At 34.4% G+C, this 20,581-nt stretch overlaps 1 protein-coding gene across 1 annotated transcript in view; it reads right to left on the bottom strand.

Annotated features, from left to right (window-relative positions):
* Positions 1-20,581, bottom strand: part of LOC146997252 (uncharacterized) — a 134,546-nt gene that overhangs the window by 16,718 nt on the left and 97,247 nt on the right. The window contains exon 2 of the mRNA XM_085817133.1: positions 9,097-9,377. Within this exon, the coding sequence (XP_085673259.1) occupies positions 9,097-9,377 (281 nt within the window). The remainder of the gene's footprint in view (positions 1-9,096; positions 9,378-20,581) is intronic.

Raw genomic sequence — 20,581 nt, forward strand, 5'->3', positions numbered from 1 at the left:
TAGATCGTCTATGTAACTGTACCAGTATCCGGCCCTCCTATGGCTTACAGTAATTTCGAGAAATGGAAGGTACTAGAGATTTCTGAAAACTATATAAGACCTGAAGAGCATCAGTTTTTGAGTAGTTGCTTAGGTCAGCGTTAAGTTCGAAGTATAGAGATATCTCCGTGTTAACTTCGCTTTTTAGATGTGCTTTGCACTGCAATGTGTTTAACGATCTTAGCTGCTTGAAGTGTAATTACTGATTGTACTCTGTGATACTGTGAAGAGCTGTACGACTATTTTTGTGGAAAGTTCCAGAACTGTGAAGTGTTTACTTTGGTGAAATAAATGTTTACTGAGCTATCATAGCTTCTGTGTGCATTCAATCTACTACGAACCGTACACAGGCAACAATACTTTAAAAGACCTGAAATTAGGAAATGGAACTTGAAATTAAAAGGGATTTAGTAGATTAAAAATAACAATAAGTTTCTCTTTTCAGAAATCCTCATTTAAAGGGCCATCAATATCGGAAGTTCATTGATGAAAGTTTCTAACAGAATGGTATAATTTACACTTCAGATGTATTCTAAATTTTTTTTTAGCAATTCAATGGCATAGTTTAAAGAATTTATTAAATATGCTTCCGATTTCGGTGGACCATCAGTGGCCAAAAGGCTAAGATCGCTGCACACTCGTAAATTTACCTTGCGTTTCAAATTCCATCAAACAGACCTGCTGCGGGAGTGTTTTAGAGGTTCTAGGCTGTGTAACGGAAATTCACTTCTGCCAGCAATTTAAGTAACAAAGGCAAAATATGGAATAAAACAAAAACTATTTAATGGATATGTGTGAAGTTGATCCAAGAGGTTGGTGTGGCTTTACTAGACCAAAATAGCAAACAATAAAGCAAATACATAAAAAAAAAAACACATGTATTGCGACCATTAACGCGGCGAAAGACTACATGGGTCGGAAGAATGTGCAATGAAAACATCACGATAATAACGGGTATGATACTCTCTAGCTAAAATGCATGCATGACAACGGCGAGGCAAGCTACCAATTGTGTCGTTGCTCGCTTGTTGTGGCAGTATCGCCCAATCCTGTATTAATGGATGACGGAGCTCGTGGAGGGTGCCTAACGGCACACTGTGACCTGTTATCTGTCGTCCCCAAAAGTCCCTGACATGTTCTGTAGGATTCGTCTAGCAGGCCATGGCAGATGAGGAATGGTTTCACTCTCCAGATAACTCCGCATCACTAGAACTCTATGTGGGCGGGAGTTATCGTCCATAAATATCACGTCCGTACAAACTGCAGCGAGAAAGACGCACAAGAGGGTGTAGAATTTTGTCGCTATATTGGACGGCTGTGACGGAATCACCAGGATCACAAAGAGGTCACTGCGGTCTTTTGTTGCTATCCCAGCCCATGAAAATAAGCCTCCTCTGTAACTGTCTCTATGACGATGTTTGGTGCCCGACGACGTGTCCCTGGCTCTTCCCATATCATTGCCCTTCGGGAATCGTTCTGGATGTTAAATCGAGACTCATCCGTAAAGAGTGCGTGAGTCCACATCTCTAGTGCCCAATTGCAATGTTTACGGGGCCCAATTCAACCAAGCTCTGAAATGCGATGGGGACAAAGGAATACAAACCACAGGTCGTCAGGATATAAGTTGTGCTGCAACCGCACAGAGATACAACGCTAGTAATCTATAATAATAATAATGATCTATGGCGTTTTGCACATAGCAATAGGAAGCGATCATCTGCCGTTGTGGCAATTTTTCGGTGTCCAGCCCCACTTCTTCTACAGGGGTTTCGATCCCTTTGGTAACGATTCCACACCCTATTGATGACTACGATGCACATTTAGCTCTCTCGCAACAGCGGGTTGTCTTACACCAGCTTGCAACATCCCGGCAGTCGTCCAATGCATTTTCGTCGTGCAAATGGTGTCTTCGGTTCATGCTTTCCGCTTTGGCTATTTTGGATTATACGGAACTATTGCTGCTTGTGAACTGACGCATAGGTACGGCATGCCCTTTTATAAGGCGTTGCGATGTGACTGCAAGGTTGCTGATTGTTTTATGCTAATTTTGGTTAGCTATTTGCATTCAGCGATGCAACCTCTATGTATGTTTTAACTCCCTTTTTACATGGGTACCTTTTCTTTTAATGCTTGTTGCTTATTTTTTGAGCACGAGGGTACTAGCCAGTTTTCCTTAAAAAGTCCTCTAAGAAGGTATTCCTCCTCTTAGATATAGCCCTGCAGTGGTGTGCCATATTCTGGTTTTATTAGTTTAACCACTTGCATAGCATTCTTTTCGCACAGCGCAGATATTTTTAAAAGAACTTAGCGCAAATATGAATACATCAGTTAATGGAGACACTCTAGAAACATCTATACGAGAGACGTTCTAGAAACAAACGGTAATTTTATAGTTTATTACTTCTGCATAGTATTAAAAAACAATTTGCTTTTATCATGAAATATTGTACATCTAGAAATAAAAATAATGAAAAAGAATTTATTTGTTTTGGGGGGCATAGGTATGGAGATGACAAGTTTTTTCGCAGATAGTTATTCAGTTATAGAATCAATACGAGATATTTTCTTATCTTAGTTAAAATATGAATTACTAATTAGCTCATCCATCAACAAACAGAAAAGGGATTATAGTTTTAATTTTCTTTCATGAAAAAAAAAAAAAAAAAAAAAAAAATTCAAACAACTAATGAATTTGATTACCGAGAAAAGAATTTTTTACCTACGTTTTATTTGCTATGATTACGATAACTTTAAAGATGATTCCTAGTCAATGAATTCATCTATATTAGAAAAAGTGGAATAATAAAATATATTATTTAAATCCCAAACATCATTTAATGAGGCACTAGAGAATACTATTCTTTTGTAATCTGCTTTGTTCCGGCTACTGAATAGGCTATTTGCATGTTAATTCTTTGATTTTCAAAGAATGCCTTGATTTAATGGTTATGATTATTGGAATATCGCAAAGAACACAAAGGCTATCTGCCTAAAGGAGGAATGCCTTCTAGGAGGATTTTCTAAAGGAAAATAATTCGTATTAACGTTAAACATGGAGAAATTCACCAAAACTAATCATGTTGTCAGTCTGTTCGCCTGGGACTAACCCGGATCAAACTTCCATTACTGAGCGTCTTAACCAGTGGGCCTCTGGTGAAGCTTCAGTTTTTATGCAAGTGAATACGAAAAACTTTCTCTTAGTCTTTCAATACATCTTTCCTGAGTTAGGTCCATTAGCGGCCAAGCAGTAAAATCAATCTCTGAACACTAGTAGTTTCGATCTGGATTCAAAACCCAGGGAATGGACTCACTGCATAAGGGTTTTCTTCATGTGTAACGCGAATACCAGCCACAGTACGTAGAACTTGATAAAGTTCTGCATACAGGCATCCCTCACATATGTTGTCATTATTTTTTAAAGCAGTCTACTGCCTTATGTGTTAACTGGCCCTCAAGGGCCGTCCGTAATGAAAACATAATTTAATAGCTTCATTTTAGAATGACAGAACCGAGAAAACTATGAACATGAAATTGCCATAAAAATATTTGAGTTAAAATTATTCTGAATTTGGAACTACCAAATACGTGTATAAAGTATTTCTTTCGCCTTTTTAGCATGCCTTTGTAGTGTATAGGTCAGCACGCTCAGCGCGTCTTCGAGAGGCCCGTGGTTCAAGTATCGGGAAGGCGTTGCTCATTTTCCTCTCTCCTGCTTCCGAAATAACATAAGGTCTCTACAAATGTTACACAAAACTGGCAACTGACAGCGAGCCAAACTTTGTCCAGATTCTTAAATTTAACCATGATTAATTGAGAATGAATAAGGAGATAGTAAAAAAAAATATCATTTAGAAGAAATTTCAAGTTGAATTTTTTATAGGAATGCTTGCCCATTCTTTCCATTATGCATGAAGCTTTAGTTAAGTTACATACATACAAATATTTATTTCACTCACCAATTTCACTACCAAAAATTTACATGTTCATTTAATTGAAAACAAATAATAATGATAGAAAATAAAAAAACCTGATAATGGAAAGAATTAAAATAAAAATTTCTTTGCATTCTAAATAACTTCTTTTGAAGCAATTTACTGCGCATGGCACAATACTTTTAAAACCAACTAAATTAAAATTCTCGTCCCAGCGAAAATAAATTAACGTGATAACTGCCAAACTTAAAAATTCTTTCCATTATTTCATCCTTAGAATTTTCTTGCTTTTATTGCTAAAAGAAAAACATGTTAAATATTTCCTATTAAAATCTTATTTCAGTAATTAAATTCGCAATAACTGACACTTAGATTAAAACTCTATTTTAAATACTGATTTTCATTAAAATCCAAAGCAGAAATCTTTAATTTTTTTAACTGGTAATCTAAAGGTTAACCTTCGACTGGCACAACTATAGTATCTTAACTGTCATTAAGAGATGTTTGAAGTTAAATAAATACGCTAAAATTAGTCTTAACTGTATAAGAATCTGGAAATACATGTAAAAAAGGGTTCAGCGGTTTAAGGAATTTGTAAAGTTATTATTTAAATTTAACTGATTACGATTTCGGTCTTCACTACAACTTTTCCTTTTCGCATTCCTCATCAGAATGCAAAAGGGTTACTAGTATATAAACCGAGGTTTTTGGCTTTTAAATCAGAGAGTGTTTCTAGCTTCGTGTACACGCTATGTATTAGTTTCCTGCCAGTTCTGATACTTATAATTATTCGACTTTGAGTTCTGTCATTGCCGACACTTTGGTTTGATGCTCCGGTAGAGTTATTGAGCCAGAATTAAGTTGCATTACCACAAATCGTGGCTGTTGCTGTTGCAGAGGAGACTGTGGCTGATACTGTTGCCTAAGATAGTGTGTTTACGTTCTAAATTCTGTTTAAAAATGAAATGGTTATTTAAAATTTCTCATGACTTTGTAGTTATTTCAGTTATATCGATAATTCGCTTTACGTCAGTTAGGGTTTTTGGACTAATTAACATAACCAGATCAAATGAAACCCTACAGTATTGTGAGTATTTATTGGTAGTATTTATATTATCTAATTATTGAGACTCCACATGCTCCAGCAATTATTTATTGACCCTGATTAACTTCTAATTTAGGCAGTGGAAATGAGTGATTTCGTTTCTTTTCGACTCTGATTGCAATTGAACATTTTGGAAGTCATTGATCTAAAGTATCCATTAAAATATCTTGCGCAATTAAAGTACATTTCTCACACACACAAAGAAGAAAAAAGACAGAGACAGTTATATATTTCCTGTTCTACTGGGCTGACTGACGAAATTTAACTTGCGTTTTTCATATCTCGAGAGCGCTACTTAAGATTAAATATAGCATTGTAATAATATAGGTATTCTGACATAAAACCGGATATTTTTTTTGGAAATAACATGCTTTTTTCCCCCATATTTCGATTCTACGATTCAAATTATGTCAAAGGGCCATGTTTTGTAAAAACCGCACGAGTACTTTTTAAAAAATTACCTCTCAAAATTTTAGGTCCTCAATGTTAATTGAATTTGCTATATATTTATTAACATCTTTTTTTTTTCATTACATTTACTTGATACATTCTTTTACAATTCGAAATTTAGGTTACATCCAAATAAAATTCGCAGATATTTGCAGATTCATTTTTAAAAGTTTTCGAAAAACCTTTTAAATTATAAACTATAAAAGTTTACCATCGTCTTAAAGAAAATGTATTTCTACGCATACCTGTAAAAAATTAAGAGTTTTTTTATTTTTAAAAATATTTACAAATTTAATAGTACTTATTAAATTATTAATAAGTACAAATTTAAAAAGTAAATACATAAATGTGCGAATTATATTTGGATTGAGCCTAAATTTTGGTTTCTGGAAGAAGAAATCAAGTAAGTTTAATAAAAAGGAAAGATTAATAAATTACCAAATTCTATTAACTTTGCGGAGATAAATTTTTGAGGGCTATTTTTTAAAAACTACATCGTGCTATTTTTACAATTGGTAATTTAGCATAATTTGAGTTGTAGAATCGAAACATGAAAAAAATAAGCATGTCATTTTAGAAAAAGTTCGATTTTGTGTCAAAATACCTATCTTAGAACAATATTATATATAAATCTAATATATACTCTAAGTGGCATTTTCAAGGCATGTAAAACAGAAGTTAAATTTCGTAAATCGGTCCAGCAGAACGGGAGATATAATTTTTTTTTGTGTGTGTGTGTGTAGAGTGTACATTTTTTTATCTGCGCAGTTGGGCAATTTAACAATCAGACAGCATTAAAAACATGAAGCGCAAAAATGACGGCTTGAAGCTACAATGTAATTTGAAAAATACATTGTTACCAACCAAGAAAACGATTTTTAACACTATTTATTAGTGTTAAGAAAACGAGTTTTCATCGTAGTCATTCGCAAAGCTGTGTTCCAAATACCTTGTGCTGCATGACATGCACTTTTAACACTACGCATATAATTTCTACCTCAATAACAAGTGACACGTGTAACTACTACCTTTTCGGAAACTACAATTGCCCGATTCTCAAAATATGTTTCTTATGTGACACTGAAAAGCTTCAAAAGAATTGCTCAAAGAATCCTTTCCTAAAACTATACTAAAAACAAACTTCCACAAGTGTTCACATAATCGAAACACTACTTCACGGGTCACTAAACTTTTCATGTTCCGCATCCATAAAATTTTTTAATAAGTTCTAGCACTCCCTAAAACGGTTTATAAGGAGAGGGATGAAAATGAAGCTAATAATAAACAAAAATGAGACACAGAAATAAGAAAATATTACAAAAACTAGCATTTGCATAAATGTTCCAAAAATATTTAAGACTTCTTTTGTTCCTGTTTATTGAATAAAAAGTTTTGAAATTGTAACACTTTGTTGCTAATTCACAATTACTAATTATGGCACTTTATTGCATTTACAAATAATCTACAATTTCTACACTTACACTTGAAATTAGAGACTTGCTGTTATAACAATTTCTTTGAATGATGGAAAATTAGAAAAATTCCATTTTCTTGGACACCAAAGTTTTAACTTTTCTTTGAAAATATTTATCTACTTGCAGTATGCCAATGTGTTTACATTTCCCCCTTGGATACATTCAGCTCGTTCATAGAGTGAAAATATCACTCAAATAGGCTAATTATTTGGTTGAATTCTAGTGATTTCTTTTCCCCAACCAGATCATTGCCTCGTCTTTTAGAAAAGGGATTTTTTTTTTCGCAGTACAACAAAGGACATTTTAACATTCCCATGTGATAGCCAGCGGACTTCCCCATGGAAAACCAAAACCAAATGTTCCCTTCCAAATTCACGAAACAACTTAACCTAATACAGTTGATTGTGACTGAAGTATCAAGGAGTTCTTTCATCTTTGGAAATAATGTTTTTGATGCCAAAGCAAGCCGATGAAGAAACCAGCCCGCACCTTGTAAGTACGGAACCTCTTGTTTCATCAGTATTAAAAATCCTGATTTACTTCCCAACATAGCAGAAACACCAGTACACCCAAAACAAATAATTTGAATATCCAAGTTATACTTCGAAAACAAGTCCTTAACATTTCTTAAGACGTATTTCCCTTTCATGGTTGTTTTGAGGTCTTCAGAGAACAGGAAATCTTCCATCATAGCAACATCATGGGCATATCTCACCAAATGCAATTTGGAATATCAATTGTTTCATTCAACTGGAGAGAGATTTTTAAAGACTAGTTCTAATACCAGCTACAACTTGATCCAAAATTTCCAAACGCAAATCACTAATTCTGTTTTGATTTAGTACTTTATTTGATAACGACACTAATTTAAGCTTGTTTGGGCCTTCTTTTCCCACAATAAATGCGCATGGTTTTATCACCTTTTCTGCATGGGGTTTCTTGCATGTAGCTAATTTATATGCCACGTAACCATCAGCAGTGGGTTTTCAGCTAATATAAAACCTAATTTAAAAAAGGTTGCTTGAAGAGCCTGAATAGACTCTTTTAGTTTTGAATTATTCATCATGGCCTGCAAAATCCACACCACCATGCCGTTTGTTGGAATCTTCCAGCCCCTAAGACGGCTTCTGATTTGAGTTTGAAAAGACAGTGCCATAAACTATGTACTGGGTTTTTTGCGCGACATCAGTTGTTCCGATGCACGGTAAACCAAACTTCACGTAATTATTATTATATTTTCTTCTCTGACATCATGAACGTTAATGACAATTTAAGAAATACAACCTGAAAATATGGACCACGTTGATTAGAAGAAAAATAGCAATAAGTCAGTAATGTAACATAACTATACTTACTATTTATTAGATACAGAAGCTAAATGAGCATGCCAGAAACGTAGACTCACTACAGAAGACACTCAGAATTAACTAGCATATATTACGTTGCAAAATGCGACTGGCGTTAACTACATACACGGCAAATCTGCTATCGAATATGTTTGCACACGAAGTATGTTTTACACACGCAAAGATGTCGTACGTATAATTTTTAAACAATTATTTATTTTAATATTCAACATAATTACATCTTTCAAAACAGAAGGATTAGAACATTTACAATATTATTATTTTAGAAAACAATATGAGTTAAAAACTATCTACTTCTAAAAAGAGATTAATTTCTTAGAAAAATTAGGCTCATCAGCGGCCGAGCGGTAAAATCGATGAATACTCGTAGTTCGGTCCGGCGTTCGAATCCTGGCGAATGGGCTGGCTGCATGGGCGTTTACGTGGCTTTCCCATGTGTAATGTTTATACGATACAGTTTCCCTCAGAAATTCCTCTACGAAGACATCCCTCCCTTAGGCAACGTTTACAGACCTCTAAACTGCTCGAATCTTCAAATGTGCTGTGAATAGCTAAGTCAAATCATTTTACATATGTATTTTAAAAATCAACAGGCGGTTTACAACGTCTAAATCATACCCTTACAAATTCCATCGAAATGTTTATTTTGTTCACTGGACTTTAGTAAAGTTACATCATCAGAATCAAGTTAGTAAGCACTTATTAAGCGGTCTTCACTTCTTACTTACCTTGATAGGGCCTGACTGTTCGTCATCATCTTCAAGCATCAGCCGGGTGTCCCTAGGAGGCATGAACAGAAATTCAGATTCGTTTCCATTCTGAACGTCATCTTCTTCCGCATCTTGGTGTTCGACAGTATCTTCGTCATCTCTGAAGTGTACAACAACTTTCTCATGACGAACCTGATCATATTCATCGTCATCGTCCTCATCATTGTCATAATCATCATAATCTTGATGTTGAGGAATGGTAGAAGGAGACACAGCTGCTTTATTTAGCCATATATCGCCTAAAAGGAAGAAACACTTATCGAAATTTAAATGACTGTTTTAAATTCACCATGTTATACAATATATAAACAGAATCATACAAATCTTATATATTGTATTCACACGTATTGCATTACATGAATTCATTTCCATTCATGTCATTTACATGAATTCCATGTACGGTAATCACACTAAAATCTACAGTTCCACTGTTTTCAATTACATAAATTCCATGCACGGTACTTGAAGTTTTACGATATTCTAAAAGACAGAAAGAGACAAATATATTAGGTTGTCCGGAAAATAATGCAAGTTTTTAACCTATATCTTAAAGTATCATAACTCAACCCAAAAACAATTTTATTAATCAAAATAAGCAGCAGCCGACATCAATCAATGCATTTTTGCCAATGAGATATAAGTTTATTTATGCCGTTAGAATAAATTCTGGAGTTCTGGACGCTATAAAGTTGTCAAAGGTGCTTTTTACCTCGTCTTGATTTCTGAAGCATTCCTTCTGCAGAATGTTATCCAGATGTTTGAAAAAGTGGTAATCCGTCGGAGAGAGGTCAGGCGATTATGGGGGAAGAGGGAGAGTCTCGTATCCTAATTCGTCCAATTTCTGTAGGGTCAGTTGCTCGACGTGCGGCCGAGCATCGTCATGGAGAAGAACTGGTCGCTTTCTCTTGACCAAAAATCACGTGCGCTGCAATGTTTTGGTGCATTTCGTTGATTTGTTGACAGTACTTATCTGCCGTAATCGTTTTGCCCAGATTTAGGAAGATGTAGTGAATGAGACTGGCCTCAGACCACCAAACAGTCACCGTAATTTTCTTTCGGTTTAAATTTGGTTTTGGAAAATGTTGTGTCTGACCGCGGTCCAACCACTGAGTTGAGTAACGCCAGCTGTTGGAGAGAATCGACTTTTCATCACACGTAACAAATTCGATCAAGAAAGAGGTCGTTTTTGTTGCGAAGAAGAAGAGCAGACGACACTTCAGAACGGCGATTGTTTTTGATTTTCGCTCAATTCGTGAGGCACCCACTTATCGAGCTTCTTTGACTTTCCTATAAGATTCCAGCGATCAGAAATAGTTCTTTTGCTTACGCCAAGCTCTCGAACAGTTATGCACGAGTTTGTTTCAATTAAAGTCTTCAAATCATCATCACCAACAGCTGAAGAGCGTCCACGATGCTCTGGATCTTACAGGTCAAATTCTCCACGACGAAACTGTTGGTATCACCGTTGCGCTGTAGATTCATTAACACTTTTCCCACCCCATACTTCGTTGAAATTTCGAGCCGTTTGTGCTGCGCTGTGGCCTAGATTGTTCTCATAAAAGTAAATTTTCAGAAAATCCCGTTTTGACATCTAAACAAAAACATCTAGTAAATATTTTAGAAAATAATTTTGGAACAAAATGACTTTTATAGAAATTTAGAGCGAAAATAGAGTTTCAAAATGATATATAAACCAATGTAATTCAAAATATTTTTTTTGCTAAAAATGTACAGGAAAGATGAACAATTGCAAAAACCTGCATTTTTTTTTCCGGGCAACCTGATAAAAGGGTTATTATGTAAAGATTGTAGACCGTTTTTTTTCCACTTCGAAACGTTATGTTCAATTACGTTTCCACTTCGAGGGGAAAAAAAAAAAAAAAGATCCTTTAACGCGCGTCTCGAAACAATAATTTTACGGATACGGCATTTTGTTGCGATGCCGATTATACAGTCCAGAGTTTGATTAAACATAAAACAGAAACATTACACATGATTAGCTAATCTTCAACATAATGAATTACATTTCCAGCTATTTAATTAGAAATTAAAGCTTGGAATTGGAATTACTTCTAAAAGCTTTAGAAAACACCTAACTGCCATTTATTTGATACCAGAAACACCAAAAGGTTGACCATATCAACGCAGGATTCGTACATATTTCAACACGTAGAAATTAGGAATTTTTTAACCATCATCAAGGGAAAAAAATCAAAGATTTGTTAGCAAATGGGAGTTGAATATTATTATTAAGTATAATAACAAAACAAATTCGAGAATAAAATCATCTTCCAAAAAATTATCAAGTAATTAGTATTAAATTAAAAAAGTTCTAAAAAATTCTATTTTACATTTATAATAGTCTCACATAGTTTTAAAAAGATTAGTATAATTTTATTGACGTTTTATTAACATTTAGCTTTATGGTGATTCTTTCTCTTATGCCTCGTTTCGTTATGTATCCGCTCAGTCCAAAGAATTTGTAAGTAGAAGGCAGATCTTATGTCAAGCAGCATAGGTTAAAATGAGAAATAAAATCCATGATCAGCATGCTTCCGATTGTTGCCACCGAAGCTTCTTGCCATGAGAAAGAGATAGACTCACTGATCAGAACAGACCTGGACCTCTAACGTCGGGATATTCGAAGTGTCGAAAGTTAATTGTCTTTGTCTGTCTGACCCAGTTAATGTCGTAGTTTCGTATAGAGCTGATGGAGTTGCACCCAGTTAATAAATACATTGTTCAAATTCCAATAAACCACTGAAGCGCCAGAGATAATGATGATTGTTTTGTATTATTCTAAGTCTCACTAGATGTAAGGAATAACGTTTTACATTAATTTCTACATTTTCATTTTGTAAATTGCGACCGCAGTAAGGATTATGAAAGGCGGTGATTTGCTTTAACATTTGTAGAGATAAACTTTTCGAAGTTTATTTATTAAAACAACAAGCTCTTTCAACAGTTCACTGATTTTACAGTCAATACGAATTTTATTATTTCACAATCTTAGAGTAAAAAATCAAACGTTTACGCAACAAATAAATAATCAGTTCTAAATTGTAATCATAACTGTCAATCATTATTGTTAACCCAGAAATGGAAACTATATGGGAATAAGGATGGGGAAATTGCGCGACACAAAGTCGATAATCACGGTTTTAATTAAAAATGTGAATGAAATGAAAGCTACGCTTTCAATATATGAACTTTTTTGCCACATTATAGCTTTAAGTAAAATTTGACGAAATTTTTTTAATGCACCTATACAAAGCATGTTCTAATTAGTAAGATATTACATACACTATTAGAACTATTAGAGGTCTTTCAGGCAAAAAGTTTAAAAATTATATAGCAGTATTTACCTTACGTATCTCCGAGTAATATGCTTCAAGACTAATCGCGGAAAATAGTGAAAGTCATGTAAAACAGGACACTTGTGTAACACACATAGTTAAATTTAATTGATAAGTTATTCAAGTAAGATATTGCCAAAATTAAATCATATAATAAAAAGTATTCTTTGCATAACAATACATAACAAAAGCAGTATAAAGTAGTAATTATTGGGCTATCTCACTTCGCTGACAGTAACATCAGAACAAGCCCAGGAAATTCATCGTGGCAAGGAGTGCAAGATTGCGCCTGATCTTGATCTGGAGTTCAAGATTGCGTTGGCAAGTGTCTTGAGGACTATATAGGTGACAGTACGACTTTGCTCAGTTCCGCCCCCCAATTTTGATAGGGAGCACCCTGGAGGGGATGATCTCCCACCCCTCTTCCCCTACCACGAACCTCTCGAGAGGCCTTTCGACTCGCCGAATAAGCACTATACATTTACGAGCATCCATGTCTTCTCTGGGATTTGAACCCTGGCTCTTCAGCACGGCAGTCAGCGTCACTAGGCACTATCTCGGTTGGGGGGTGGCCTTGTATATTGTACACTGTAGTATACCTTTGTTTGGTAACTATGACGGTAAGGGATTATAACGTTTTCAATTTAATCTGAGAAAATATGACGCCGGAAATGAAGAATGCGGAATAAAGTATAACACACGTTCCAAAGAATGTTAAAACACATAAGAACTATTCATCTCTTAGCAGTGATATTACTCTCGTAGCATCTAAACACACACAGTAACAATCAGTAACATTTCGGAGCTCTTGTTTGTGGTAAATAGAACTTTGAACAGCAATAAAGCTGCTATAATAACGTTGATAATAGGAATAGGATGAATGCCAGAAGCTACACAGAAGAAATTAAAAAAAGAAAATTATGGGAACGGAAACTGAGATGAGTGAATAATCTTTGGCCACCACCCGTAGTCTAGATCGCTTTCCAGCATTTACATGACCCTCAAGTTGGGGTGTGGACTCAAGAGAGATATTTTATTGGAATACACATGACGTTCCGCAGTGAATATTTCCATTCCCCGTATTTATCGAACGCAAATGATCTGAAGATGCGTGGGAAGACAGTAATAAGCATGCTTGATGGGAACTATTAACGCTTCGCTTGCTTTTCGAAGCTTACTCTTTTCTCCTTTTCTGCCACTCTGACTGTGAATAATTACTTATCAGGGGTACGATTGTATGACTGAACTTACTTGCTTCCGAAAAAAAGAAAGAGTATAGCTTTAAAATGAATTTCGTCGAAAAAAACATTCCCATTTTAACAATTATGCCCATAATATCGAATTGAAACCCATTATTATTATCTCTTCTGAAGTTAAATATTACTTTTTCGAAATATGCACTCGAAATCTTAAGATTCGTAGCTGTATTCAGCAAAGCTAATGTACAGTAACCAAAGCATTTTAATTAATATCGCCAGTAATTTTGATAGCGTAGTAGTGGATTTTCCCCCTGCAGCTGATTCGCCTAAGAAAAAGAGTTTTCGCATTAGCATTCTACCAGACATTTTTAAAACTTCAAATTTCTCATATTTTTAAAGAGTTATACATAAAAGAAAACTGTCGCAACCAAAATGTACCTTTTTAATTAATTTCTTAAACTGAAACCATTCACTCTACAATTAGCTGTTAGAAAGTATTATTTGGTGGTGGAATCCTTTTAAACAATTTTATTTCTGCAGAGAGTGAAGTTTATGTCAAATTCTGTTCCGTTTCACGGTATACTTCGGATTTTCTAGTAACTTAAAAGATTTACGGTAACGAAATATGTTAGTTTATAAAAAATGGCGGTTTACAAGTAATGACAGGCGGGTTTATTACCTGCAACATTCAATACACTTACTTGCTTGCTTATTTTTGTCCTAAGGCAGGTATTAAATAATATCCTATGCTATTTAAATAGGAGCATTTCGTATATTACTGCAAAGCTGCTTTGTGCTCTAAATATGCACAACAGAGAACAGATCTAGCTTTATTCATATCTTTAACAGTTGTTTGGGTCAATGCCGTTTCAAGATATTTATTCTACACATCCGGAAACTACAGCGTTGCTCGAGTAATTACAGATCATCATCATCAGTGTTACCACATTTATGCTAACTTAACGAGCTTCCACAAACATGGATCAACAACCGCATTACTCAGTCTTAAATAGTCAAATGAAAGCCAGAAAAATCTTCATGAATCGTAAATTTATTACTTTATTAACTTGACATGATTCTCCTATAAATTCAAATCATGACTTGACATAGTCATCATTCTTTACAGTTCCGCAAAAGTAACACTAAAATCTTCTTATGAAGCTAAAATGACATGGCGTTAGACTAACTCCATAAATTCTATTACCCCGCAAAATGCGCTGAAAGGTCAATAGCTTTTTCTTTCCCTTATAATTTTTTTAATAGTTGCAAACCTTCCAGAATTCTGAATGTTTGGAAGCACATTTACATTTAATAAAATTACCTAAGATCGAACTGTTACACAGTTCATGATTGAATTTTTCGGAGACAAGTGAGATCTTTACGTCAAAGAGGCAAGAGTTGAAGAAAATAATGCGATAAAATCGCAATCATTCGAAACATGTTTTCGATAAAAAAAGGATTTCATTTTTAGAAAATCCCACGACATAAAAACCCAATTCTCATGCTGCCGTCACAGTTTATTTCATTGCCATTCGATATGAAAGTATTTCATTTCCTTTTTTCCGGTCTATCATTTTCCTGGCTCGGTGAATTCGACATGCATCAGAATATAATAATAAATTTCTATCAAGTAATCGTCAGAATCCTTTCTAGGATTCGAAAACGCATTTATCGTATTTTTCAAATAATACTAAACAGCAGTAAATTTTCTTTTCAATAACGATTCGTCAAAATACAATCACTTTCTTTTAAATCAGACCTGATTCGTGACATCACAAAAAACTTGTACATTACAAATAATTTAATCTGGATGATAAAGGAAGGTGTTATCCAATTAACTTATACGCAATTATTCCTCACATAATACGTGATTTTAATGCAAAGCTCAAAAACAGTAAATGTCAAATATTTTAAATTTGTTTGCTCAATTTTATCTCGTCGTATAATGTAAGGATTTCTTACAAACACTTTTCCGCGTTACAATATAGTTTGGGTTTATCTCAGACATACAATTTTCTTATTTCAGCGTTCTTCTAATTTTTTTCGAAATAAGCTTTTTTAACTGATTATATTATTGCTGAAGAAACGTTAATGGGAAAATCCAAAGATCAACCCTATTATAATACTGTATAACAGATTGCGTAGACTATATTCTTTACTGAAGTAAAGAAGCCAGTCAAATTTTAATACAAAATATTCAAGACATAGCTGCTCATTTTGTTAATACGAGGGCCATCCAGGAAGTAGATTACGTTTCCGTCTGTGTCCGCTAGGGGCGGGGCTAGCGCGGCCATCTTGGGGTCAGAGCGTTGCGCAGCTCAGTCTGCATCTAGCCGTGCTAGTGAGAGGTTCGTGCTGTGCTCCGTTCAGATACTGTGACGGTTTGAAATGTCTGCGTTAATTGAAAATCCCGCGAGCTGCGAGGTGCGCTCAGTAATAAGGTTTCTGACTGCAAAAAACTGTAAACCGATAGAAATCTATCGGCAGCTTCGTGAAGTGTATGGGGACAACATTATCACTGAAGGTGGAGTGCGTCAGTGGGTCATAAGATTTCAAAATGGCCGAACCAATGTTCACGACGAAGATCGAAGTGGGAGACCCAGCATAGTGACCGCCGAACTTCTCGAAAAAGTCGATGCTAAAGTCCGTGAAAATCGAAATTTCACAATAACGGGACTTTCTTTGAGTTTTCCACAAATTTCGCGAAGTTTGTTGCACGAAATCATCAGCGAAAAGCTTGGTTACCACAAGTTTTGTGCAAGATGGAAGGCAAGAAGAGGTAATGAAGTGGTTGAAGGCGCAGGCGGCCGAATTTTTCGACGAAGGAATTTCCAAGCTCGTACATCGCTACGATAAATGCCTTAATTTGTATGGTGACTATGTAGAAAAGTAGTATTTGAGTGTGGCTTTCATCTGTATATAATAAAATTTGTTTCCTATACTTTGTTTATTTTTTTATTCCAAAACGTAATCTACTTTCTGGATAGCCCTCGTAGAATCACTTTCCCATGAGGAACAACAAATATTTCACGCAAATTAAGTGGTGACAATTTATACTTCGCCAGGTAAGGAAATTTATATGATGACAACAATAAAATGTTTTCTAGATTCTTCGCATTCTTCGTCTGCCAATTTCCCAGGCAGGATTGTGTCAATGGATATCATTTTGTTAAGACAGATTAAATTCATTATTATTGTTATTCGTACGTAAAGCTTAAGAGTAGAATCTTTCTCGAACCTTACAGAAACTCAAAATTACCCTGATAAATGAATGGGACAGAATACCACAACCTCTTATCGACAGGCCAGTGGACGGTATGCGTAACAAATGCCAAATAATACGGATCGAGTTCCAGAAGGTTACACTTCATATTACACACAGACTCATATCTGGCCGTATTTCGAACAGAACATACCTGCAAAAATAGCTGTACTTATTTTGTTTGTAATATCTGTCCCATTCAGCATAATAACGATATTTCCGGACTTTTATTAAATTCGTGCCAGATCTTATTTCTTTAAATGACCGTATATCATTAGTTATGACGAAAAACGACTATTATTTAGTAATTGACAAGCAGAGTACTAGATAAAATTAGGATTTAGTATATAAACAGCATAAAAGTTTTAATATGAACATAGAACGTGTGTTTTAAATACTTTTCATCTTTATCTATTGTAGTTTGATAGACGTCATAGTGACTGCGAAATCTATATTCAAGATGCAGACCTAAACATTTCTTTTTCATATTTTGATTTATGTATGCTTCGCATTGGAAAGAATATACTAGCAAATATACATATAATCAAACAGAGAGACATTATGTGCAAAACCTGTTCACATAATGTATTCAATGAGTGTAAAGTAATTAATGAGTGTTGAAAGTTTTTTTAAATAGGAAAACCTGTATGTATTCAGTACGTTCCACTTAAATGAATTGAACAATTGTTCACCTTAATGTTCTTCACATCACATATACAGATATCTAAAATTTTTATCACGCTGTTCAGACAATTTCCAAAAGTAAATTAAATTTTACTTTAGAATTGTGAGATTGTTGCATCCATTACTAAATTTCGAATACTGCCATTCTTTGGAACATCACTTACTAATTGTATCTGCTGCTTTCAAGATGCATTCTTATCTTATTTTTGTAAGCAATTATATGCACTAAAATTATCCAACTATTTCTCAATCTTAAAGTCATCGTTGCACACGCTTACATTTTGGTTGATATTTCTCTTAATGAAGTGGGTCGGATCAACCAGCTCTCAGTATTATTTATGAGTTGAACGACCCTACTCCGCACTAATGAGCATCTATTGGCAATAAAAACAACTTTTTAAATTTTAAGCAATATAATCAGAAAACATTAGACTTTTACTTAAAATGCTCTTGGAGAAGCTGATGTAATTTATATGAAAATTAAACAACTATATGCACTAAAATTATCCAACTATTTCTCAATCTTAAAGTTATCGTTGCACACGCTTACATTTTGGTTGATATTTCGCTTACACGTGCGCCCAATGAAATAATTTATTTATTACCAGTTTATACTGACGCTTAAAGGTGTATATTATGTATTAAAACAAAAACAAAACATAATAAATAGTTTCTCTAAATTAAATTTCTAACTAGTAGGAAAATATCGTGAGTTATAAGAGTGTATAATACGCTGGTTTAAGAATTTGTTATAATGCTTTAGTTTCTCCCCCCCCCCAGATATTTTTAAAATCTCTTCTTACTGCCACGTGATCATCAGTCATAAAACAAGTTACTTTTATATGATGATTTCTTCAGTGTTGAAGTCATTATAATTTGCGGTACAGAATATAAATAGAATGTGATTCCAGGTTTGACAAATCCATGGTTTCATCGATATCTTTTCCATATTGATATAAGCAATGCTATAAAAGAAAAAGAATCGAAAGGAAGGAAATGGCCCTTCCTCTCTGGAGATTTACTTCTTAGCCCAGTAGAGACGTAAATAAAAACGAATCGCTATTTTCGTTAATGGCCTAGTCAATTACATGCCCTGAAAGACTTCGCAGCGATTTGTCATCCTTAGTAGAAAATTCTTTTCTGTAAGCTAGCAACGGCGATTATAAGGTGGTTGTCATGGCAACTTATTTGATGGCGAATTTTCTTCAATTCTTTCGATACGGAATAGAGAACTAATGATAAAGCTTCTGGCAGAATTCTGTCTGAACTATAGAATTAACGGATAGGTAGGAGGCAATGAGAAACTGAAGCTACACACTCAAGCATTATGGAAGCCCCAAAAGGATTGGTCGCCGATATGTCAGCTGGATTTCTTTTGTAAGTGGTTACTACAGCTTCATTCGAGTCCAGCAAAATAGCGGGACAACACAAAAAAGCAAACAGATAAAAATAAACATGGTGCACAGGGTGGAAGGGTCTCCGATTCCATAAGAGCGATTTGTTAGCTTTGCAAAGCCAGGATGACAATTTTTGAAAGAGCTTTTCTCACAGCAACACAAAAATCTCAAAAAATACTTTTTTGATTTAAAAATACAAATTTTTAATCAAACAAGAAAAATTAGTACTCTATGAACTAAGTTTGATATAGCTAGTCCTATGCAAAAATACAGGTAAATCATTAAATATTCATAATGAAATCAATCGCAAATCTCTTAAATTTAAATTCTGACTGTAAGCTAAAAGTAGAATTACGAGCTCTTCTACGTTTCTCATGTACTACACTAAGCTTCATTTATACATATAACTCCGAAGTCGTGTAGATTGACAATTAATGCCGGTTAAAAGCACTGTTTATTACGTAAACAGTTTGTGGGTCGAATCGCATATTAACAAACTGTTCGAAATTTAATTTAAATCCAATTTTTTTAATGGGGATAACATTCTTAAAAGTTAGTACCCCTTTACAGATCCTGTTTAATAGAATTTTAGCTTAGAATTTAAGTATCTTGATATGTAAAATACTCATGTGTCCATTTTGAAATGGAGAACATCTTTAACACATTTCCCCCTCACAAATGCATCACAATAATTTCACACAGTAAAATTAAAAAATTTATACGCAGCTTAAAAAAATTGAAGTCGTTTTAGAAACTCTGAATACAAAAATAAAATAAAGAGATATTTGAGTAAAAGTTACCAAAAATAAAAATATTAAATTAAATGCATGAATTAATTAACTGAAAATGAGTTAAAAATTGGAGTACATTTAAAAATTTAGAAATACAATATAATTATTTCTCCATCTTTATTCTCCTGTACAAAATGTTGAAGTTCTAAACTGGAGTTTGAACAAACAGGTATCATTTTAATCTAAAATCAGGGAAATGTTAAATAGAAAAAAACATATATATAAGAGAGAGACGCATTCTTTTAAGACTAATTGTAAGCATCACATTTTGGTCACATTACTTGCATCGCAAAATGGATCTAGCCTTTACAGAGCGATTTGAAACGAAACATTTGAACTCCTGAGTTCATCTAATGCAAGGATGTCAAACTCGCGGCCCACAACAAATATTTTTGCGGCCCGGCCAATATATCGGCAAATAATAATATATAATAATAAAATAACATATCGACGAAGGAAAAAATGAAATGTTTACTGCTAAGTAATTAACGATAATTTATCATGGACCTTATAAGAAATAGGCTAACCCAATGGGCGGGGCGTGCGTCACACACATGTCGGGAAGAGAGAGTAGGGACGATTTAGTTTATCGTAACACTGAAACATATGGCGTTTGTATCACATAACTCTTTTTAATTATTAAATGTGATACGTTGTATAAATGATGAGGTAATAAAAATCACAGTTTTTGCTAATAAGATTTTATATATCTCATGAAACCACTTTTTAGTGCATTTTGAGTATTTTTTTTTTA

This window comes from Stegodyphus dumicola, chromosome 5, assembly GCF_044657685.1.
Source record: "Stegodyphus dumicola isolate Sdum_Otavi_A_Nest chromosome 5, ASM4465768v1".
NCBI lineage: Eukaryota > Metazoa > Arthropoda > Arachnida > Araneae > Eresidae > Stegodyphus > Stegodyphus dumicola.